The sequence below is a fragment of the Gorilla gorilla genome, chromosome 6, assembly GCF_029281585.2.
Source record: "Gorilla gorilla gorilla isolate KB3781 chromosome 6, NHGRI_mGorGor1-v2.1_pri, whole genome shotgun sequence".
NCBI lineage: Eukaryota > Metazoa > Chordata > Mammalia > Primates > Hominidae > Gorilla > Gorilla gorilla.
The window spans coordinates 136,642,178-136,666,422 of NC_073230.2; the positions used below are offsets into that span (position 1 = coordinate 136,642,178).

The 24,245-nt window shown below is 44.9% G+C and overlaps 1 protein-coding gene across 1 annotated transcript; it reads right to left on the minus strand.

Annotated features, from left to right (window-relative positions):
• Nucleotides 1-17,030: 17,030 nt before the first annotated feature.
• Nucleotides 17,031-22,025, minus strand: GCC1 (GRIP and coiled-coil domain containing 1). Its single transcript, XM_004046153.4, has 2 exons — nucleotides 20,556-22,025; nucleotides 17,031-19,713 (listed from the first exon to the last, which is right to left on the minus strand). Exons 1-2 carry the CDS (start codon nucleotides 21,585-21,587, stop codon nucleotides 18,418-18,420), a joined length of 2,328 nt encoding a protein of 775 aa, XP_004046201.1. The 5' UTR covers nucleotides 21,588-22,025; the 3' UTR covers nucleotides 17,031-18,417.
• Nucleotides 22,026-24,245: the final 2,220 nt, after the last annotated feature.

Consider the following 24,245-nt stretch of genomic DNA (forward strand, 5'->3'; position numbering starts at 1 on the left):
CTATACCGTTCACATTAAGGTTCACTGGTGGCCAAATCTGTGGGACTCTGACAAATTTAAGCAGCTGAGCTCTGCAAAGTCTGTACCATTCACATTAAAGTTCACTGATGGCCAAATCTGATGGTGGGTTCTCTGTTTCCACAACCCCTGACCCTTCAGCAGGTAGCTTTTGACACGGCAACCCCTGCTTCTTGATGTGCTTTCTTGTTTGGGCTTTGGTGACTCCAGGCTCACCTGGTTTAATCCCTACTTAACGGGCTTCCCCCCTCATATCTCCTATGCCAGCTCCTCCTTCCCTGCCCACCTCTAAAAGCTGATATGCCTCAAGCTCTGTCCTCTGATCTCCTTAATGGCTTTCATTCAGGCCCACAGCTTTACTATCAGGTATATTCCAATGGCTCCAGCGTAAGTCAGGATCCTAGCAAGAAGTGTATGACACCCTCCCTGGGTCATGAGACAAGTTTAATAAAAGGCAGGATTTAGGGAAACCACAAAGGACAGTTCAGCCCTACTGGGCTAATAACAGTGAGATACATTATCACCCCTAGGCTTGATGGGGAATGGAGGGAGTAGTTCCTGAAACTTGGAGACAGGAGCTGTGATCTTCAGTTAAACGACACAGTCAGCCCTAAGTGATACTACATAAACAGAGGGCTAGAGGAATAAATAGCCCGACCTCACTCTCCTTGCTCCCTTCCCCCAGATCTTCTTCCAGGGCTCTTTATTGGCCAAACACAATGGGAAGCCACAGGACAAGATAGGCTGTTGAGTTAATACAGGTCAGATTATTAGAGTTCAGTGCAGGGTAAAAAAAGAGTGGAGAGTGGTTCTGAAGGGCAAATTGAAGACACACAGCACAACTCCCAAATCTGTCTCTGGTCTTGACCTGTCCCCTGAGGTCAAACTCCTACGACCAACCTTTAACCCAACTCCCCAACTTGGCCTATCTGAGAACATCTCGAACTTAACTTTTGACAAATCAAAACTCTTGGTTTGCTGCCCCCTACATTCACCTCCATCCTCAAACCTGTTTTTTTTCCTTGGTTTTCTCCATCTCTGTAAATAGTACCACCATCACCTACTTACTCAGGCCAAAACCTTGGGAGTCATTATTGTTTTCTCTCTCTCTCCCTCACAGTTGACATCCAAACATTCAGTCAATCATACAGGCTCCCTCCAAAATATATCCCAAGTCTCATGACTTCCATTGCTAAAACCCCATTTCAAACCATCATCAACTCCTCCCATGACTGCTACAATAGTGTCTTGATTGGCCGCCCTTCTTCCACTGTTGGACTCCTTCCACTCAATCCTCCAAATAGTAGCCAGAGAGTACTTCTCAAAGGATAAACCAGAATACAGCCTCCTCTGTTTTAAATGGCTTCATACAGTAATTTGAATAAAATCCAAACTCCTTACCATGACCCCAAGGCCTCCACGATCTGACACAGTCTACTTGTATGACTCATCTCTTATTCCCTTCCTCCTCTTTCCTTCCACTATGGCCAGTCTGGTCCAATTTTGTGTCTCTCAAAAAATTTGGCCAGGCACAGTGGCTCACGCTTGTAATCCTGGCACTTTGGGAGGCCGAGGTGGATGGATCCCTTGAGCTCAGGAGCTCCAGACCAGCCTGGGCAACATGGTGAAAGCCCATCTCTACAAAAAATACAAAAATTAGCCTGGTGTGGTGGCACATACCTGTAATCCAAGCTACTCAGGAGGCTGAGGTTAGAGGATTTCTTGAGCCCAGGAGGTCCAGGCTGCAGTGAGCCATGTTCACACCACTGCACTCCAGTCTGGGTGACAAAGCAAGATCTGTCTCAACAACAACAAAAAAATCAAGTCTGTTCTAATATCAAGGGTTTTGTACCTACTTTTTCTTCTGCCTGGAAATCTTTCCTTCCTGAAAAATCTTCAAAGGGCTGCTTCCTTCTCATCAAATATTTACATTTTAATTCAGTTGTCATGTTCTCAAAAATACCTTCCATTTTACTTAAAAATAATCCATCCAGAATCAGGGAGGGGTAAGAGATGCAGGTGTAAATGAAACAACATGCGGCCCTGATATAATAATGGTCAATGATGGATGATGGATATGAGGCTGTTCATTATTCTGTTCTCTTTATTTTAAATACATTTGAAGTTTTCTGTATAAAAAGGCTTCTAAGGGATCCATCCCCTCCCTGCACTCAGGCTCTCTCTTTGCTCTTCTTACTTTCTGCTGCTTCACCTGCTCATGCCCGTTGGGCATGTGGTACTGTTTCCTCTGCTTTGATTCTCTGCTCACTCTCCAGAACAGCTTAATTCCTACTCATCCCTCAGGTCTCAGATTATACATGCCTTCCCTAGGGAAACCTTCCCTGACTCATTTATGTTCCAAATTGCCTTGTTCACAAGTGAGAGCTCAAACTGGTTCAGGTAACTGTAAAGTCCAGAGTTAGCTTCTGGCTTGATCCAGGCCTCAAGAAGTGTTACCAGGACTACTCATCTCTCCATCTCTTGGCCCCATTTCCTCCATGTTGGCTCCATCCTCAGAGAAGCTCACCCTCCATAGTGGTAAGATGACTTCCATGTCTCCAGCTTTCTCCTTCACATTCAAATCTAACATGAAGAATGGATTTATTTCTCCAAGAGTGTTCAAAAAAAAGCCCCATAGCTTATTCTTACTAGCTTGGGTGACTTGACTCTGGGCATAGTCCTGTTTTAGAACCAACCATTGGTGCTGTGGAAAAGCAATGATCTGATTGACCAAACAGGACTGGGTCTTCCCTGACGCTGATTGATAGATTATGTGTGGGGGGAGGTTGCCAAACCCCAACCGGAATTACAGGAAGTCTGAGGATAAATCCTGGAGAGGCAAACAACAAATGTCCACCAGGAATTTCTTTTTTTTTTTTTGAGATGGAGTCTCGCTCTGTCACCCAGGCTGGAGGAAATTTCTTGACTGAATGTTTGCATAACAACTTGTCCTCTTTAACAGCACTATGATAATTATACACTTATGTATAATTTGTTTAATATATGTGTCTCCCATAACACTGTACGGTCAACTTGAGAGAGACTCTGTCTCCTTTTTTCACTGCTATATGCCCAGTGTCCAGCACCGTTTTGGCACAGGGTAGATAGTATTTTTTTCAATAACTATGGTACTAACACACACACACACGCACACACACACACACACGGCAGGACACAAAGCAGTAAAAAATAAAAAATTTTTTCAAAAAACAATTTATCCTTAACCAAGTGAAGAAAAAACCCAATCCTCCCATTTATCCCTAATTTATCCCTTACTAAACCTTCTTTTTTATTTTCTTCACAGTAAGTATCACTGTCTGAAGTTATATCTCACATATTTATCTATACGTTTATGGTCTGTTTCCCTGCCCGTCCCACGACCATCCCTTGCGATAGATTAACTCCATGACAGCCAGTGTCTTTGCCTTATTTACCACTCGACGTGTCACCAAGGTCCAGCACAGTGGCTTCAGAGTGAATGTTTAATAAATATTTGACCAATGAAGGAACAAAGGCTGGGAATGGTGGCTCATGCCTGTAATCCTAGTACTTTGGAAGGCCAAGACAGAAGGATCACTTGAGGCCTGTTCCTGTTCCAGGCAGGAGTTTGAAACCAGCCTGAGCAACATAGTGAGACCATGTCTTTACAAAAAACTTAAAAATTAGCCAGGTGTGATGATTTTGCCTGACGTCCCAGCTACTTGGGAGGCTGAGATGGGAGGATTGCTTGAGCCCAGGAAATTGAGACTTCAGTGAGCCATGATTGTGCCATTGCACTCCAGCCTGGTTGACAGAGCAAGACTCTATCTCAAAAAAACCCTAGAAGAAAACCTAGGCATTACCATTCAGGACATAGGCATGGGCAAGGACTTCATGTCTAAAACACCAAAAGCAATGGCAACAAAAGCCAAAATTGACAAATGGGATCTAATTAAACTAAAGAGATTCTGCACAGCAAAAGAAACTACCATCAGAGTGAACAGGCAACCTACAAAATGGGAGAAAATTGTCGCAACCTACTCATCTGACAAAGGGCTAATATCCAGAATCTACAATGAACTCAAACAAATTTACAAGAAAAAAACAAACAACCCCATCAAAAAGTAGGTGAAGGACATGAGCAGACACTTCTCAAAAGAAGACATTTATGCAGCCAAAAAACACATGAAAAAACGCTCACCATCACTGGCCATCAGAGAAATGCAAATCAAAACCACAATGAGATACCATCTCACACCAGTTAGAATGGTAATCATTAAAAAGTCAGGAAACAACAGGTGCTGGAGAGGATGTGGAGAAATAGGAACACTTTTACACTGTTGGTGGGACTGTAAACTAGTTCAACCATTGTGGAAGTCAGTGTGGCGATTCCTCAGGGATCTAGAACTAGAAATACCATTTGACCCAGCCATCCCATTACTGGGTATATACCCAAAGGACTATAAATCATGCTGCTATAAAGACACATGCACACATATGTTTATTGCGGCACTATTCACAATAGCAAAGACTTGGAACCAACCCAAACGTCCAACAATGATAGACTGGATTAAGAAAATGTGGCACACATACACCATGGAATACTATGCAGCCATAAAAAATGATGAGTTCATGTCCTTTGTAGGGACATGGATGAAATTGGAAATCATCATTCTCAGTAAACTATCGCAAGAACAAAAAACCAAACACCACATATTCTCACTCATAGGTGGGAATTGAACAATGAGAACACATGGACACAGGAAGGGGAACATCACACTCTGGGGACTGTTGTGGGATGGGGGGAGGTGGGAGGGATAGCATTAGGAGATATACCTAATGCTAAATGACGAGTTAATGGGTGCAGCACACCAGCATGGCACATGTATACATATGTAACTAACCTGCACATTGTGCACATGTACCCTAAAACTTAAAGTATAATAATAATAAAACAAACAAAAAACAAATTACACTTAAAGAAGTTATCCAAAATTCAGAGTGAATAAAACACCTTTTTTCTTTCAAAAAAAGAGAAAAAAAAGAAAAAAGAAAAGAATAAATGAAGGCTCCAAAATTTCCATTCATGGCCATGAGCTCTCTCCTGAGTTCAAATCTATCCTTGAGCATTATATCTAGAAAACTTCACCTGGATCCCCACAGTGGTCTTAAATTCAGTGTACTCAAACTCGATACATCCAAAACTGATCTCAATATGGCCAAAATCTTCCCCCAAAATGTGTCCTTTTTCCTCTGTCCCTTATTTTAGTCAAAATAAAATTTGATAGGGCTGAAATGCATTTCTCCCTGGACTTCTTTAATATCCTTCTTCTGATTTTCTCTTCCTTTTCTGGTTGGGCCTTGTTGTTTCTTGTCTGTCTCTGTGTGCTCTTCTCACTGCCTACTTTTTAAATTTTAATGAGACATTTAACACTAATAAAAGATTGAAAAAGCTCCATCCCAGAGTTCTTGCAATAGAAGAAAAGAAATACAAATATAGAATGAGGGGTGGTAAGGAAAAACCCTGTGAACATGAACTGTAATTAGAGATATTGGTATAAATTCATGATTTCTAAAATGTGTATGTGTATATGTATAGTTACATGTGTACATATGTATTATATACTTATATACAATACACACAGACATTTCCTACCTCTGTCTGCTATAGGAACGTAGGAACAAGACACCCCAGTAGCCATGAGCTCACATAACCATCCAGATATTGGTCTCTAATACTAGTCACCACTAAAAGGAACCAGAAATCTGTGGTCAAAGAGCTGATTCTAGGGCTGGGACACAGAAGGTGTAAGATGAGCCAGAAACACGTTTTTGTTTGTTTGGGATTTTTTTTTTTTTTTGGATGGAGTTTTGCCCACGCTGGAGTACAATGGCATGATCTCGGCTCACTGCAACCTCTGCCTCCCGGGTTCAAGAAATTATCCTGCCTCAGCATCCTGAGTAGCTGGGATTACAGGTACCCACCACCACGCCTGGCTAATTTTTTATATTTTTTAGTAGAGATGGGGTTTCACCATATTGGCCAGGCTGGTCTCGAACTCCTGACCTCAGGTGATCCATCTGTCTCTCTCTCCCCAAGTGCTGGGATTACAGGAGTGAGCCACCACACCTGGCCCCAGAAACATGTTTTTATGCAAGAAAGTAAGACAGTACTCCAAAAAATAATGGAGGTATATCACAAGAACACAAGAGTTTGAAGGGACTCTTGTTCTCCAAATCCAATTCGAAAGGGAATTTTGAGCACAAAATAATTACGTAAAATAACGAACTGCAAACCATTGAGAAACTATTAGTCCATACTTATGATAAATGAATGGATGGATGGATGGATGGATGGATAGATGGATGGATGGATGGATAGATGGTAGAGAGGGCAGAGTTCTTGCTTAGAGGATGTCAAGAACTAAAAGGTCAATGCAGTGCAATGCTAAAGATGAAAAATCATCATTTTGCAACCATCATAGCAAAGATTGGATTATCATCAGTAGATGCTAAATTTGGCGGGGGGAACTTTGATGAGGAGCAGAATATTTGCATGGACTTAAGTGTCTCCCCACGGATTACTTATTAGTAGCAAAACAGAATATATTAACTATAGTGAAGAAATCAGACATCTTGTTCAACTGATCAAAATTAATATCATCAATGAGGAGCAGATGAATATACTTTGCCTCTGGATGTGATACCTTAAGAAGATCACAACGTCTCTGGCAGGGAATACATAACCTGAATCTAATCATGAGGAAACATCTGACAAACTCAAAATCAAGAACCCTCTATTAAAAGGGAGTGGGAAGCTGTATTATTTTTAAAATGTTAATATCATAAAAGACAGTGAAAAAGTGAGAAACTATCCCACATTAAATGCAACTAAAGAGACATGACAACTAAAAGCAATATGTAATCCTAGACAGGATTCTGTACTAGAGAGGGAAATGATCCTGCAAAGGACATTATTGCGTTAATTAAATTAGAATGCAGATGGTAGATTAGATCATACGAATAAGAGAGGAGACCACCCCTCATATTGTCTTATGCCCAATTTCTGCCTCCAAAGAAATAAGTAAAAACTAAAAGGCAGAAATGGAATCCACAGGCAGATAGCCCAGCACCGCGTCCTGGGCCTGGTAGTTAAAAAATCAACCCCTGACCTAACTGCTTGTGTTATCTATAGATTTCAGACACTGTATGGAAAAGCATCGTGAAAATCCCTGTCCTGTTCTGTTCTGTTCTGATTACCGGTGCATGCAGCCCCCAGTCATGTACCCCCTGCTTGCTCAATCCATCACAACCCTTTACGCAGACCCCCTTGTAAGCCCTTAAAAGGGACAGGAATTGCTCACTCGGGGAGCTCAGTTTTTGGAGACGTGAGTCTGCCGATGCTCCCAGCTGAATAAAGCCCTTTCCTTCTACAACTTGGTGTCTGAGGGGTTCTTGTCAGCGGCTTGTCCTGCTACAATACCATTGTAAATATTAAATTTACTGCAGTTGATAACTACACTGTGGTTATGTAAGAGAATATCCTTGTTCTCAGGAAATACTCTCTGAAGATTTAAAGGGCAGAGAGCCATGACATATATAATTTACTATCAAATGGTTCAGAAAAATATACACATGTGCACAGAGGGAGCAAATGATAAAGCAAATGGAACAAAATTTTAACAATAGATGAATCTGAGTAAAGAATATGTGAGTGTTCTTTGTAGTATTTTGAAACTTTGCAGTCAATGTGAAATTACTTCCAAAAAGTTTTTCTCGAAGGGGGCAAGTGCCACTCTTGGCCCTCTTGTCTCCAGATGCTACACATTCCTCAAGTAATCTCACCCACATTAATGCCTACATCACACACTACGACAATCTTTATCTCTACTCCAACCCGTGCTCTTGAATTCCCAAACTCTATTTTCAACTCACTTCTAGACATCTCCACCCAAATGTGCCCTGGGTGAAACATACCCACATCCTAAAGGCATCTTCTTTCTTCTATGAAATGGGCACCATTCTCCTCCAAGCTGCTTGGGTTCCTCAAAGAGAGCTGCACTCCCTTTGCCACAATCTGGGGAACAGGAAGACACTGGAGCCACACCAGAAAAATGGAAGTCTCGCTTGTGACCCACTCTCTCCCACTCCAATCAGTTCTTGATTCTAATCTCCAATGTAGCTTCAATTACCTCGGGAATCCTAGTTGCAAGAGCAACTGACATTGTTTTTGATGTGCTAGTCTCTGCAATCCAGGAAAACAGAACCACAAGGACACTGGAACAAATGGAAGAGCTAATCTACTCCATCTGCTACAATCCCCCCTGCCCATTGTCACCACCTCTGCCTGTCCATGTGGCTAATGCCAGTTGGGCCTAGTCTTACAAAGCTTGCAAAGTGAAGTGTCACTGTCACTTGAGTTTCTTGATTCCTTGCTGACTGAATTTCATGTCCTGTCCCTTCTTTGTATTCCTCCATTATAGCATTTGCCACATTGAATTGTCATCCTTACTCTTTGAGACTATATCCTGGGCTAAACATTGACAGGATGCATTTCTAGTGACTAGAATAGTGCCTGGGATAGAATAAGATGAATAAGCAGTAACACAGTCATGTGCCACATAAGGAAATTTCAGTCAACCACAGACCACTTATACAACAGTGGTCCCATAAGATTACAATGGAGCTGAAAAACTCCTGTTGCCCAGTGATGTCACTGCCATTGCAATGCCAAACCACCATGTATGTTCGTGGTGATGCTGGTATAAACAAACTCACTGTGCTGCCAGTCATATAAAAGTACAGCACACACAATTATGTACAGTACATAGCACTGGATAACAATAATAAATGACTATGTTACTGGTTTATGTATTTATTATGCTACACTTTTTATCATTATTTTAGAGTATACCCCTTCTACTTATATTTTTTTAAGTTAACTGTAAAACAGCCACCAGCAGTTCTTTAAGTAGTATTCCAGAAGAAGGCATTGTTATCATAGATGACAGCTCCATGCGTGTTATTGCTCCAAAGATCTTCTAGTGGGAAAAGATGCAGAGATGGGAGACAGTGATCTTGACGATCCTGACCCTGTATAGGCCTAGGCTAATGTGTGTGTTTGTGTCTTTTTTTTTTTTTAAGACACAGTCTCACTCTGTCACCCAGGCTGGAGTACAGTGGCGCGATCTCAGCTCACTGCAACCTCCGCCTCCCAGGTTCAGGCTATTCTCCTGGCTCAGCCTCCCGAGTAGCTGGGATTACAGGCACCCATCACCATGCCTGGCTAATTTTTGTATTGTTAGCAGAGACAGGGTTTCACCATGTTGCCAGGCTGGTCTCAAACACCTGACCTCAAGTGATCCGCCTGCTTCAGCCTCACAAAGTGCTGAGACTACAGGCATAAGCCACAGCACCCGACCTGTGTCTTAGTTTTAAACAAGAACATTTAAAAAGTAAAAACAATAAATAATTTTTAACATAGAAAAAAGCTCTTAGAATAAGGATATAAAGAAATAAAAGGCCAGGTGTAGCGGTACACACCTGTAGTCCTAGCTACTTGGAAGGATTGCTTGAGCCCAGGAATTTGAGTCCAGCCTGTGCAACATAGCAAGACCCTGTCTCTAAAAATAAATAAAATGTTTTTGTACATCTCTACAATGGGTTTGTGTTTTAAGCTAAGTATTATTATAAAAGAGTCAAAAAGTTTTTAAAATGTAAAAGTTCATAAAGTAAAAAAGTTACAGTAAACTAAGGTTAATTTATTATTAAAGACAGAATAGGCTAGGCACGGTGGCTCATGCCTGTAATCCCAGCACTTTGGGAGGCTGAGGTGAGCAGATCACTTGAGGTCAGGAGTTCAAGACCAGCCTGGTCAACATGATGAAATCCCGTCTCTACTAAAAATACAAAAATTAGCCGGACATGGTGACACACATCTGTAATCCCAGCTACTCAGGAAGCTGAGGTAGGAGAATCACTTGAACCCAGGAGGCAGAGGTTGCAGTGAGCTGAGATCATGCCACTGCACTCCAACCTGGGCCACAAAGGGAGACCCCATCTCAAAAAATATATATAATAATAATTTTTATAAATTAAGAGTAGCCTAAGTATACAGTGTTTATAAAGTCTACAGTAGTGTACAATAATTCCTAGGCCTTCATATTCACTCACTCACTCACTCACTCACCCAGAGCAACTTCCAGTCCCATAAGCTCCATTCATGGTGAGTGCCCAATACACATGTACCATTTTTATCTTAAAAAATTTATTTTCCTTTAGTACTGTATTTTTTTACTGTACCTTTTTTAAGTTTCTTAAGTTTAGATATACAATACTTAGAATTGTGTTACAATTGCCTATAGCATCCAGTACAGTAACATGCCATGTAGGCTTACAGCCTAGGAGCACCAGGTTGTCCATATAGTCTAGGTGTGCAGTAGCCTATACCATCTAGGCTGTGTAAGTACACTCTATGATGTTCACACAATGACAAAATTGCCTAACAACACCTTTCTCAGAACACATTCCAGTCATTCAGCAACACATGACTATATAACCTAAATGTTCCAGGCTCCACCTATAGGGTTAAAATTTTGGCCCATAAACACTAGCCCTCACAGGTGGGAGTTCCTGGGTAGGTTACCCTTAGTTGGCCAAATCAATAGCATCATCCTTCCTTCTGGTGTCTCCCCTTTCTCTTCTGTTTTTTTTTTTTTTTTTTTTTTTTTGAGACGGAGTCTCGTTCTGTCACCCAGGCTGGAGTGCAGTGGCACGATCTTGGCTCACACCGCTTCCCCAGTTCAAGTGATTCTCCTGCCTCAGCCACCCAAGTAGCTGAAACTACAGGTGCATGCCACCGCGCCCAGCTAAATTTTGTAGTTTTAGTAGAGACGAGGTTTCACCATGTTGGCCAGGCTGGTCTCAAATGCCTGGCCTCAGGTGATCCACCCGCCTCTACCTCCCTAAGTGCTGGTATTACAGGTGTGAGCCACCATGCCTGGCCTCTCTTCTTGTATCTCTTTAAGAGTCCCAGGAGCTGTGGCAGGGGAGGAAAGGGAAGGCTGGCACATCAATGGAGCTGCTGCCTTGCTGTCCCCCTCCCTCTGTGCCTACTGCTGCTCTGCTCACCCAGGCTGACAGTGCACAAACCCCCAGTGAACCTGGCATCCTACTGTGCTAGCCATCCAGCCATGACCCATCACTCTGGACAAGAGTTTCTACTCTACTCCTAAGCCAGACTGGTGATAGAGCCAATTTGTCCTGTGTGGGTCTTGGTTTCCTGTTTTGTTAAGAGAGGGGCATGACCGAACATGCTGTAATATCCCTTTCAGATCTAACATCCCGTGATTCCACAAATGTTATTCTCCCTCAATATCCAATCTATTAATACAATGGGCTTGCACAGTCTGGGCCTTTGGTCCATGCTTTTCTGCTGCGGTGGATGCACTTCCCTACCTAAGTCATATTATGCAGGTCAGATCATCACTCACAGCCAGGTTCATATCCTGAAGCCTTTCTTCATCGCACTGGATCACTCCCTGCCTCCTCACCCTCATATGATCCATTGATCAACCACTCTCAGCATACAGAGGCCTCCTGGGATTGCAGTCTGGATGCACATACTGTGACCCTTGACAGACTGTAAACAACTTCAGGGAAGGAATTATGATTTATATTGGAGAAGCAAAAGGGCTGAAATGGAGAGAGGAGGAGAGACGGGTACAGCAGCATCACTCATACTGGGTTAGCGAATCTCCTCTGGCTGGGAAATCAGGCTCTGATTCTCTGGGCCTGTTGGCCAAGTCAGCCACCACAACTTGAAAGATACATCCAGATACAGCCAGAGTCATCCTCAGGGCTGAATGAGCAGGGGCTGCTGACTTGAGTGATTTAGGCCCCAGGTGTCTCAAAAGTATGGTTCACTCACCACGGGAAATACCATTTCCATCTGTACCCAGGGGACTCACTGACTACCAACCATTTACAAATACTAACCAAGACACTAGAAGCGCTCCCAGAAAGTGTTCTGGTAAGACTTAGAAGAGAAAGAGCACACCACGGTTGACTCTTACCTCATGCCAGGCAAGCATATCTCGCCTAGTCCCTCTCCAGAAGTTGGGTGCTGGTCTGAAGGAGCAAATGTCAGCTCACAGAAAAATACCAACTTTTTTTGTCTGTGACTGAGCCTGGGCATCAGAGAGAACAAAATTCCATTTGTCAAGAAGTTTGTCACAGCCATAGAAAGACAAAAAAGGACAATCCATAATCCCCTTGAGATCAAGTAATGAAGGCGCTTATTCTACACAGCCCTCAAGTCCAGGGGCCTCTGATATACAGGTTCCCCATCAGGGAAGCTTATTGTTGGAGTCTTCATCAAGGGTAAGACCTGAGAGGCCAGGCACAGTGGCTCACACTTCTAATGGCAACACTTTGGGAGGCCAAGGTGGGAAGACTGCTTGAGCCCGGGAGTTCTAGACCAGCCTGGGCAACATAGCAGGATGCCATCTGTAAAAAATAAAATTAGCCAGGCTAGGGCCAGGTGTGGTGGCTCATACCTGTAATCTCAGCACTCTGGGAGGCTGAGGCAGGCGGATCACTTGAGGTCAGGGGTTCGACACCAGTCTGGCCAACGTGGCAAAACCCTGTCTTTACTAAAAATACAAAAATTAGCCTGGTGTGGTGGCGCACACCTGTAATCCCAGTTACTCAGGAGACTAAGGCAGAAGAACTGCTTGAACTCGGAAGGCAGAGGTTGCAGTGAGCCGAGATAGCACCACTGCACTCCAGCCTAGGGGACAGAGGGAGACTCCGTCTCAAAAAAAAAAAAAAAAAAAAATTTAGCCACCCTTGGTGGTGCACACCTGAAGTCCCAGTTGCCTAGGAGGCTGAGGCAGGGGGATCACATGAACCCAAGAGTTCAAGGCTGCAGTGAGCTATGGTCATGCCACCGCACTCCAGCCTAGGCAACAGAGCAAGACCCTGCCTCAGGAAAAAAAAAAAAAATCATCCTCTAGGTATGGGGGTAAAAAATAAAAATTTAAAAAATAATAAGACCTGAGACCCAAAGTTTGGCTATATGCCTGAGCCTAGAGTCCTTGCCACATCTTTTTTTCTCCTTTTCTCAGCGATCTTCCAATTAGCTCTGAAGAGAATTCCTTGATGGGACCAGGACTAGCTCCCCAAGTCCTCTAACAACCAAAGGAAACTATTTTACTTAACATCAATTATAGACATATTCCCAAAGTCAATTCTAGTCACATTCACTAATATGGCTAAAGAAAAAACAAGCAGGAAAGCAGACCAGTGGGAGAAAGCAATACTAACAAAAATTAAATTGCTCATTCTGAAGGTACAAGATTAGTATTTTTCAATCTCTTCTTGATTCATTCAGCTATTTATTGAACACTTACTATGTGCCAGGATATGAAAAGTCCTGAGAGCACAAAGATGAATGGGGCATGGGAGTGACCTTCAGGGATTTATAGGGCAGTCCAGGAGACAGAGAAGTAACTTGAATAATGAAAGTACAAGAAATCACTTCTGTGTCTAAGCACTGAGCAAAGTGCTGGAGAACCTCAGAGGATGAAGTCCCTGGGTATCAGAAAAGTCAGGATGGAGGAAGTGACATTTCAGGTGAGTCTTCAAGGATAAGGTTTGGGATACTACAAAGGTTTGGGATAGGGGTGGGGAAGGACTTTGAAGGCAGAGAGAACAGTGTGCCTGAGGATTCTAGATGTGAAAAATTTAAACTTGCCAAGTAATACAATGCAGGCACTCAGAAACACCAAACCAAAGAAGCCTGGCCTCCAGACTTATCTCAAATCTCATCTCAGCTGGCTCAGCCTCCATTTTGGACAGCTATTCCAGTGGAGTGGAGTAAACGGGATACCAGGGCAGAATGCCCCCAAGGGGCCTGTGAAATTGCCTACACTGAGGCTTCCCTCATGCTCAAAAGCCTGGTAGCTGTTGAACTAAGGGAAAGACAATGGACTCTAATCTAAATACTACCCCTTCATATATTTTGACTGTGGACAGCACAGCCTCAGTTAATATAAAATGTATGGGCCAGGTGTGGTGGTTCACGCCTGTAATCCCTACATTTTGGGAGGCCAAGGCAGGCAGATCATTTGGGGTCAGGAGTTTGAGAACAGCCAGGCCAACATGGTGAAACCCCGTCTCTACTAAAAATACAAAAATTAGCCAAGTGTGGTGGTGCATGCCTGTAATCCCAGCTACTTGGGAGGCTGAGGCAGGAGAATCATTTGAACATGGGAGGTGGAGGTTGCAGTGAGCTAAGAGCTGAGATTGCATGGGCAACAGAGGGAGACTCAAAAAAAAAAAAAGTATGAAATGTATGTGTAAACCTACGTTTAAAAACTCATTCATGTAAAGTGGTATCAGGATTCAGATTCCTTCTGTGAGATATGGAAGGAGATCATGGCAATAGATGAATTTATACTGAACCAGAGATGCTTTCCTTGCTAAAGTCAAGGGACGGGGTATTTCTTCTTAGGAGGGTCATTTTCTCCAGGCATCCTTTGCTTTTATGGGCTCCCTGCAGTGTGAGTCTGTCAGTACCTTCAATATTTAGGTTATCCATGAGATCTGGGTCCCAGGAAAAACAGTCTGTCACTACTCGAACTCTCATAAAACTGACTTGTAACAAGAGTCCATTTCATAAATCTCAGTGTGTAACAGCTCTGCTGCTAGGAAAGCAAGTTTCCGAGAAATTAGGAGGCAGTCATTTGGCACTGAAGAGAGGACCACCTGAACAAGGACCCCTTCCTCCTTAGCCTGTGCCAGCAACTGAGCCCCCTAAATTTCTTAGTGAGCAACACTTCTTCAGTGTTCCACGTTGCCCTCTGCTGGGAGACAGCACAGACATCAGAAAGGGCCTGAGCCTTTTGGTCCATATAAACATGTCTGATTCCTGATTCTGCCATGACTAGCTCTGGCCCTTGGCCAGTTCATCCCACCTTGCCAAGTCTCCACTCACTCATCTGCAAAACAGATATGCTTCTGATTGTTGTGTGATTTAAACAAGGTAGGGGAAATGTTAGTACTCTCCCTCATAGCAGACACTTGGATAAAAGACAGTCATCATTTTTCCTTTTGTTTACATCCACACTTGTGACAAAGAAACACTAGATTTAAATCCAGAAGGCCTCAGTCTGATTTCTAATTCTGCTACTCAACATTCCTGGTGGAGATAAAAAGAGTGTTTTAGCACCTACCTTGTTTCAGATACTACGCTGGCTATTTATATAATTAGGGGGTTTTTTGCTCCAAAAACCATCCATCTGAGGTCACCAGACTGCCTGGGGGAAAAGGGGGATGAGGGGGGAGAGGAGAGTAAAGTGACTCATTCATTAGGATTCTATTTCTAATTCCCAAAACTGTTTCCCCAGTTTTTCCAGAGGTGATAGTTGGAACATACTATTAACACCAGCTAGTACCCAGTACTCTTTTATTGTGTTAGAATTACTCAAGTTCTAAAGCTAGCAATCATCTGGAAACTGGGGACAGAGCAGCTTTAGGGCTGTTATGAAGAACCACTGTTGCCTGCTCAACCCTATAGCGTAGCAACTTTGCTTGGCTGCAGTTTATAGCTGGAGACGTTCTCTCCATTTGAGCCAGTCCAGTCCAGCCTAGAGAGCAGTCTCCCCATCCCTAGAAATCTAGGGAGAGGCTCTGACCCTCCCAAGGGCTGAGGAGGCAGGAGCATACCCAGATTAAGCAGGCTTTGTGGCTAATCAGACCTGACACAGACATTTACTAGTTACATGATCTTCCACAAATTTAACATCTGTTAAGATGGGGGGTAATAGCCCCTGGGAGGAGTAAATGATAAAAATGGGTGTAAATGGCTCAACATGACACCAGGACATTCTACAAGAATGAGCAAAAATGATCCTTAGTAGTAGTAGCTTCACAAAACAAGGTTGAGAGCTCAAATTCTAGGTAACAGACAGGGATTTAACAACAGCCAGGGCATGATACAAGGACAGGTTTATTCCCCAGATGGGAGGTGCCCAAGAAGGGGTCAGAATGCCTTCCCTCCACATTCTCCGTCCATCTCTTCTTCACAGCAATCCTCCTCTAACTTGCGTGGTAATGGTTAATCACGTAAGGCTCAGCCTCATTACCTTACTAACACATCTCATATACCGTCTGATATTCTGGGACCAGGGCCCAAGGAAAATGTGTTTTTCTCTAATTCTGATCTCAATTCTTTCACCCTCATTCTCCCTTTCCTTCCTTACAGTATCTGTCACAGGCAAACCAGCCAAATAACTGGAAAACTTGTTTCAGGGAAGGGTGTGGGAGATAAGGAATTTTGAATTTAGCATGTCTGCATTGATTTTGTCTGTTTCTAGACTGTGTCAAGGGTAGGAAGGGAGTAAGTCTTTTAGTTTCAGTTGGGAGTCTTCACAGCTTTATGTATCTCCCAATTTTTAAAATTAGTAATCAGAAATTGACTTGCTTCTTTTCCTATTTGGTATCTTCTCAAAAGTCAAAAGCACAGGGATTATTAGTCCTAGGAAAGCAACTGTGACTACGGATCTTTCTACTCTGTCCACAGCTACCTAGAAATAACAATTACAAGACATCCTACATTTAGAGAGAACAAGGTAAGAAAATTAAGCAAGTTTATTACTATTTTTTAGTTTGGCTTGATGTCCTGAGACTTTTTCGGGATACTATGAATCCTGATTTTAAGGATAATAAAGCATTCATAAACAGATTACTTACAGAGGTTGAAGTGTAATTATGGAAGTTTTAAGCCTGCCCACTAAACCCATAAGAAAGCATTTTCCAGCATAGGTGGCCACACACAAACATATACACACACAATTCCAGGCTAAGAAATGTGTTATAACTAAGGTGGTTAAAGCACCGAGGTATTCCTCCCTGGATTCAAGCTCATGGATTAACATATGAAAACATTATTTCCATCCTTTTCATTCACCATTTACATTCACAATCTATTTTTGTCTAGATATATAGATACTATTAAGAAACCACACAGGTCAAGTCACTCAGATTTAATGATTCCATCATTTGGACACATAAACTTCTGTTCCATTTAAGTCTGCTCACTGTAGATAATCCAGGTCACCCAGCCTCCCATTAAGATTTAATAAAAGTTTTCTGCACCCCAAACCCTCACAAAACAGACCTCTATGATGAAATCACAGAAAGATACATATTAGTCCAGTTAGTGGCCAAACATTGGTCTTTAGAGTCCAAAGACCTCTATAACCAGTAAGAGTAGTTGGGAGAAAAGAAGGAACAAAGAAACTGAGTTTTCTGAGAACCCCCTTTCCAGACTGCCTGAATAAGTTGCCTTTCCTTAAAAGAGCAGGATCAATCTACTTATGCCAAGACCCACTGGGCAGAAAGCACCCCAACCCAGGTTTAGCTGATCTTTACCACTTCCCTGTGAGAGCTACAGCAATCTTCTGGAATTTTCTGCAGCAATTTTTCCCCTTTTGCTGTCCCTACAAAGGCAGAAAAGCTAGGGGCCAATCTCTGAGCTAATTCCTTGAATCCAGGCAGGATGAGCGTTCACCATTTGGACCCCTCTCTGTAAGAAGCTAGGACTTTATTTCTTAATGAAAGTTCAACACTGAGGAAAAGATAGCAAAGTCGTTGACTCACAATCTCAGGCCAACCTCAGGCAGATAGGTTAAGGCAAGGATAGGCAAGAAAGGTCTATTTTAACCCTATCCAGGCAAAAAGCAGGTTACTTAGGAAATCCCTAAGATCAAGCTGGTGCTCAGGGCCCTCTCTAGGATGGTCATAAGCGGTGTGATTGCATAGGTCATCCCCAGGCACTAACTACACTAAGCTTCCCAGTTCCTTCCAGAATAAACTCACTATTCCTTAGCCCTTGGGCCTAGTGGATGATATGTCACTATTTCAAACTTCCTGGTCCCTTTCCAGCCTGGTTTTATGTCCCCAGAGAATTGGGGCAGCAATGGACCAGACTCAAGACTGTGATGAGAGGGAGAAAACAGCTAGGTTTTGTGCATTTCAGAGATTAACTGAACTCCCTTTGGAGTCACATTTACTCCTAGCTTTGTGCCAGGAGCATATTATTAAAACAAAACATCTTATTTTAAAACAGCCTTACCACTGTTCCAACTTCTGCACTTCTCAGTCCTAACCTCATCTTCTCCTCACATGCACACCATCAGAAGATACTGCCCCAGGACTTTCAGTATCTCTAGGGCCTAAGGATAAAGCAGCATTAATGGCATTTGGCAGAAAATCCCATCCCACATTGAAGACTCCTCCCAGCTCAACACAGTGAAGAAATACATGACAATGTAAGAGAAGAGGCAGCAGAAACCAGAGCCTGCCCTTTCCCACATAAAAGAGGCACAGAAATTCCAGGAATTCATGAAAATGGCATCATCTCTTGCCAGAAGGCCACCAGCTGGCACTGGTTGGGAGTCGCATTATCACTTGTTTCTCCTCTGGACTGAAGTGCAAGATAGTCAGTATGGCTGTGAGAGTCTGCTGGCGGCCCAGGGAGTCAGGTAAGGTCAGGAAGCGGTAGATGATGTTTTTGAGGTACTCCAGATTGGCTCCCTCCCTGCTCTGGTCCCTGATGTTCTTTTCGATGTGGCTCTGCAGGGCTGCAACCTCCTCGCGATGCTGTTCGCCCTCCTCCAGCAGCCGATCCTGCAGCTGATGCACCTCGACCTCCAGCCTGTGCTTCTGCTTCCTCAGTGACGTGATCTCCACCTCCTTGCGGGCCAGTTGCTCAGCATACAGAAAGAAAGTGGGCTCATTGGCTGCTGCAAGTTGTAATGCTTGGGTCAGGCTATCAGAGGATGATGTGTCAGCTGGGTCCCCAGGACCGCCACCACCCACAGGACTTCTGCGTCCTGGCAGCCCAGAGGCCAAGGCCACAGAACGCAGTTGCTCCAGTTCCAAGTCCTTCTCGGTGAGCACAGCTAGGGCACGATCCCGCTGCTTGTGCAGCTCCTCCTCCAGTTTCAGTGTGCGGTCCCTGAAGTCCAGCTGGCACCGCTCCAGCTCCTGCCGGTGGAGCTGCTGCAGCCGGGCCAGCTCCTGCTTCCAGTCATCAGCCTCCTGCTGGTGTTGGTGCTCCAGCTCCTCGCAGGAGAGCCGCAGGGAAATATACTTCTCCTTCAGCTCTGCAAGCTGTTCCTGGGCTGCCTCCAGCTCCTTTCCCAGGTTACCATCTTTGGTATTCTTGCTTTTGAGGACGACCTGGGCTCTCATCTTGTACCTCTCAAACTCTTCCTTCAGCTGTTTCAGCTCCTGTTGGTAATAGAGTGCAGTAGCCTTCTCCCCATCAGCAGCCTCCGAGCTGGGCATTATCTCCAGGTCACAGAGCTTCTCCACATCCAGGGTCACCTGGCTTTTCCTGGCCGCAACCTGCAGCAGCCTCTTCAGCTTCTCCATCTTATCTTTCAGGACATTCACATCCAGACTGGACTCCTCTCCATGGCTGTCTAAAGGGGACCTGCTGGAGGCTGCTAGAGCCAGTGTCTTGTTCTCCAGGTCCAGCTGCAGAATGCGCTCCTTCAGCTTCTGAATGGCCAGCTGGTCCTTCTGCTTGGCTTTCTCGTAGGTGCCTAGCAGCTCAGACACCTCGGATATTTGATTCTCCAGGGCTGCCACCCTCTGTTCTTCTACCTGAGATTGCTGACGGAGTTGATCCTCTGCAAGAGCTGTCTGCAAAACAAGGGAACAGACAAAAATGCATCCACAAAAGCCCCACAGCAAACTCTGAGAAAGCAGGAGAGGGGAGCAAAAGGGTCACAGGTTTGGGATGGCCTGGCAAGAATGCTAACTAGGGATTTTTCGGTTGATTCAGGAGCTAACAAAAGTTCCTATTACCTGCTTGGGTTCTGCAAGACACATATTATACTGAACAATATGAAGCACCTTGGTACATCTGCTATTGTTCTGCTTTCCACCTAACCACATATAATGTGTGTTACTGTTGTTTCTCAGGTGCTTCCTCAAATCCTATTAAGAAATCATACAGCATTCTTTTCCTTATCCAATATTCCTGGAAGTTCAAAACTGCGCTGGATCTCCCTCTCCACATTGAAAGGAGGCACCCTTTCAATACCTGTTCTGGAAAATAGCACTTCTCCAGAACAGGCAAATCTTGAGTAAAGGCAATGACAAGAGGTTACTTCTGAGAAAATCCCCTTTGCCTTCAGCCACCCTCCCTAGAGGCACATACCAACAGAAGACACGCTACCTTTTACTATACAGCTGCCACTATACTGCTTCATAGAGCACAGCTGGTAAGATGCCAATGCCCAGAAGTGCAGAGCTGTCTGGCTTCAACCCAGCCTACACTGAGAAGCTCCACATCCTCCTGGAAGCACATATGTCAACACCGCATAGAACAGGACTTCCCAGGTTCACTAGTGGAACTTCTCAGGTGGCATCAAAAATGACAGTATAGACACTTAGCTCTAACTAGCAAAGGAGGAAAAAAAACCCTAATATTTCTCACTTCAGGTCAATGACTGATGTTTGAAAGAGATGTGGATAATTACCTTTCTCATTTCCTGCTGTAACTGAGCCTGGAAATGGCTCTTAAGGCGGGCAGCCTCTTCCTGAAGTTCTTGCAGCCGGGGGTCTGGCTGATTCTTCTCATCTCGAATGGCCTGCAGTTCACTTTTCAGCTCCTCCACCTCACGGGTCAGCTGCTTGGTCTGCAGTTCAAATCCTTCCATCTGTTCAGCTGCATATGCTCGTCCTGCCAAGGCTTCTCGGGTCTCTTCTAACCTAAGCTCCAAGTCCTGGCGCTGGGTCCTCTCCTCCTGCAGCAGCTTCTGGAGCTCACGCAGCATCAAGGCATGGTCACTCTGCTCTTGGGCCCGATCATGCTGCTGCGTGATAAGCCGGGCTTTGGTTTCTGCTATTTGCTCCTGCAGCCCCTTCAATTCTCCCTCCAGGCGGACCCTCTCCTCCTCCGCCTTGTTACTGGCATCCTCTAAGTCCTGTTTCATCTTTTTCTTGTCAGCCAGGTAAGAAGCCTCCATGCGGGACTTCTCCTGAGTGACTGTGGCCAAAGAACTGGTCAAAGTAGCCAACTGAGTCTTCAGCTGGTGCAGTCTTTTGTCCACCTCCCCACCTGCAAATGGCCCATCCCCACTGCTACTGCTAACGCCACTCTCGGACCCACTGGCCTCTTCGGACTTTGGAGGTGGTGGTCCACGGGCCGGTCTGTCATCTTCTACCCCAAACTCACCCTTGGTGCTGCTGAGACTGGCCGCAGTATCCAAGCTAGTGGCGGTCCCAGTGCTATCCTCGCTGTGAGTGGAGCACCGGTCATCCACAGAGTCAGGAAAGGTGAGGCCTGGAAGCTGGACACCTGCGAGGCCCACATCTGCCTCGTGGGATACCGACAGCACCTTGATGCTGGCCTCTAATGCCTCTTTCTCCTTCAGCAGGCTTTTATAGGCACGGACCACATCCTTGAGCCGTGCCTGGTACTGGAGAAGCTGCTTCTTCTGCGTCTCTATAGTCTCCAGCAAGTCTTTCTTGCTCGGGCCGCCCCCAAAATTCATCCCAAACTTCTCCATGGAGGGTCTGAACGGATTGCCCCACGTCAGCTTTCCAGCAGAACGGGAGAGGGCCGTGAAGACGCAGGCGGGGGCTTAAAGAAACAGCGAGCGGGCTGTCCGGCGGCGGGCCGCACACCTACTCCACCTAGTTATCCCGGACTTAATGCGGAACGGCCGGACGGACTGGCGAAAGCGGCCGCCCGGTCCCAGGCCCGGAGGGCTGGGGCGGATTCTACCCCGGAGGTGGGACGACACTGGCACCAGAGGTGCGCACTGCCAGGGCTCGTTATCGCTGGCCCAGAAGCCGCTCCGCACTCTCCGCTCGTCTGGGCCACAGCAGCCCGGGCCGGCCCCCTCGGCCCACGTCGGCCAGACGGTTACGCTGAGCGATGTCCCATCACGACATCCTAACTAAAGCTGCCTGCCGACAACGCCGCTTCCGTGTCCGCTGGAAGTGACGTCAGCGAGGCGCCGCAGGCTCCGCCCCCAGTGGGCCCAAGGTAGGCGAGGCCAAGTCGGCCGGTGGGTGGGCGCGGCCTGTTGAGAACGCAGTGGGGCCGCGAGCGGCAAAAAACAGGCTTCGGAAAGGCGAAGCCAGCAAAGTACCAGAGTGGCACTGGTTTTGTGAGAGCGCCCAAGCTTGACCTTGGGCTACGCTCAGCGAGCTGCAGAGAGCAACGTCGCACTGCATTCTTACCAAACACCCAGGTGAACGACGCATCCAACGATTTGGGAGCTCAGGACCCATGGTCCCTAAAAGGCAACAATTAAGACTCCCATTTAGACCACGAAAACTGCAGTCCTCTATAGCACAGTGCTTGGTACCTAGTAGGCATACAGCGTAATAGTACCCTTCCTTAGTTCTGCTGAGTTGATTCCACAAATATTTACGGAGGGCACTCTATAGCCATGTCTATCCTGAGTGCCAGCTATATACCAGGAGCTCACAAGAGTTTTGCTATTTAGTCTTTACAGTAATTCTTGTAAGCACTATACTCATTAGCACTATTTTACAGATATGAAAACATGAGGCAGAAAGGTTATACGTAACATGCCCAAGGTCACACAGCTAGTAAGTTTAGGAGTTCTAATCAGTCTGATTCTCAACGTATCACGTGCTGTGCCAGATGGTAACACCATTAAGAGACACGACCTTGCCCTCAGGGAGCTCACAATCTAGTGAGGAACCAGACATACAAATATGTCCTGCTATCACACCAGTATGTCTGGGTATATTCAAAGTGGTATGAAAGTTAAGAGGAAAGAGGCCTGTGTAGGTGAGGCATGGAAGGCTCTTGGGAATAATACTTTGGGATTTGAAGGATGAGTTGTGATTGTCCACCTAACCAGAGATCAGGGAAACTAGCATTCCAGGCAGGTGGAAAAAAATGCAAAGACCTGTAGGGTATCGGAGTTTGACTCACCCAGAAAGCATTCAGTAGCTTAGGGTATGTGAAGGAGGTGACAACAGAGGGGCTGGCACAATAGGTAGGGTCCCAACTTATGGCATTTAAATTTTATCTTGGGTTATAGTAAGGCCCTAATGGATTTTAATCTGAAAAGTGGGATGTCATCAAGACTTGTGTGACATGTTGGAGGGAACAAGGGGCAGGAAACCTGTGAGGAGACTTTCAGTCATGGGGAACAGAAGGTAGTGACAACAGAGATGGAAGCAAAGAGGCTGATAAAAGAGCTAAATGTAGAATTGACCTAACTTGGTGAACACTAGTTCTGTTATTATATTGGAACTCTCTAAAATGTACTCTTCAGCCTCGTAAAAGCCTTCTTAGGGATGCAAGTCTATGACTGAAGAGAAAAGGAAAGTCATGCACTCACTCATACCTGTTTCCCAAAGTCTGTCCTTGTTACAGACTTCGCAGATCAGGATGGGGCAGGCCCTGGAGGTCTGTTCAGACCCCGTTTCTCAGTGGCCCAAATAACATCAAGCTGTATTATACATAACATTCAGTCACATTATCAAATTATTTTAATATTCACCATAACCCCTTAAGTTAGAACAAGTCTCCTTTTATAGATGACGAAATAACGGAAGAGTTATGAGGAGTGCTGAAGCCAAATCCTCAAGAAATGGCAGAATTAAGATTTGAACTAAAGCCTGAAATCACGTGCTGGCAAGTGGTGGGTGCTCAGTAAATATCTGCTGAAAAAGCAAATGAATGAGTGAAGGTTTTTTTATTCCCAGCTCAGTTTACCTCGAGTCCATAAACAATTGATCCTAGAAGCCCACTGGGAATCCAGAGTAGACATAACACCTGCCCTTGCTCCATTGAGAATCTATCAGTCCAGTTCAACTGAACAAGCATTTGTTAGGCCTAATAATGCCTGGCAATGAGCCAGTCTCCACCGCAGAAGAATTTCATTCCTATTTTGCTATTCTCCTCTCAGATGTTAAAATGAGGCAGGGAAATGACATGTGAAGCTCTTTGGGTCTACGGAGTCAAGATCTTCACAAAATCCTGAATGGGTGTGCAAGAATAAGCCAGGTCCACAAGTCTGTGGCAAAGTGGGGAACTTCAGCAAAGCGGCCAGCGCCTGGACTGAGAGGCAGGGCCCGCAGGGCGATCCAAACGAAGCTGGACTTCTCCAACAGCCCAGGAGTGGGTCTGTGACCCCGCCGCCCAAGGCCGGGAATCTTACACTGGTTCTGAGGATTGG

What these genes read in the sequence shown, in the direction of transcription:
- GCC1 (XM_004046153.4), bottom strand. Translation starts at nt 21,587, where the DNA reads ATGGAGAAGTTTGGGATGAATTTTGGGGGCGGCCCGAGCAAGAAAGAC. An exon ending in TACAGCAGGAAATGAGAAAG is followed by an intron (nt 19,714 to 20,555) that starts GTAATTATCCAC and finishes CTTGTTTTGCAG; the next exon opens with ACAGCTCTTGCAGAGGATCA.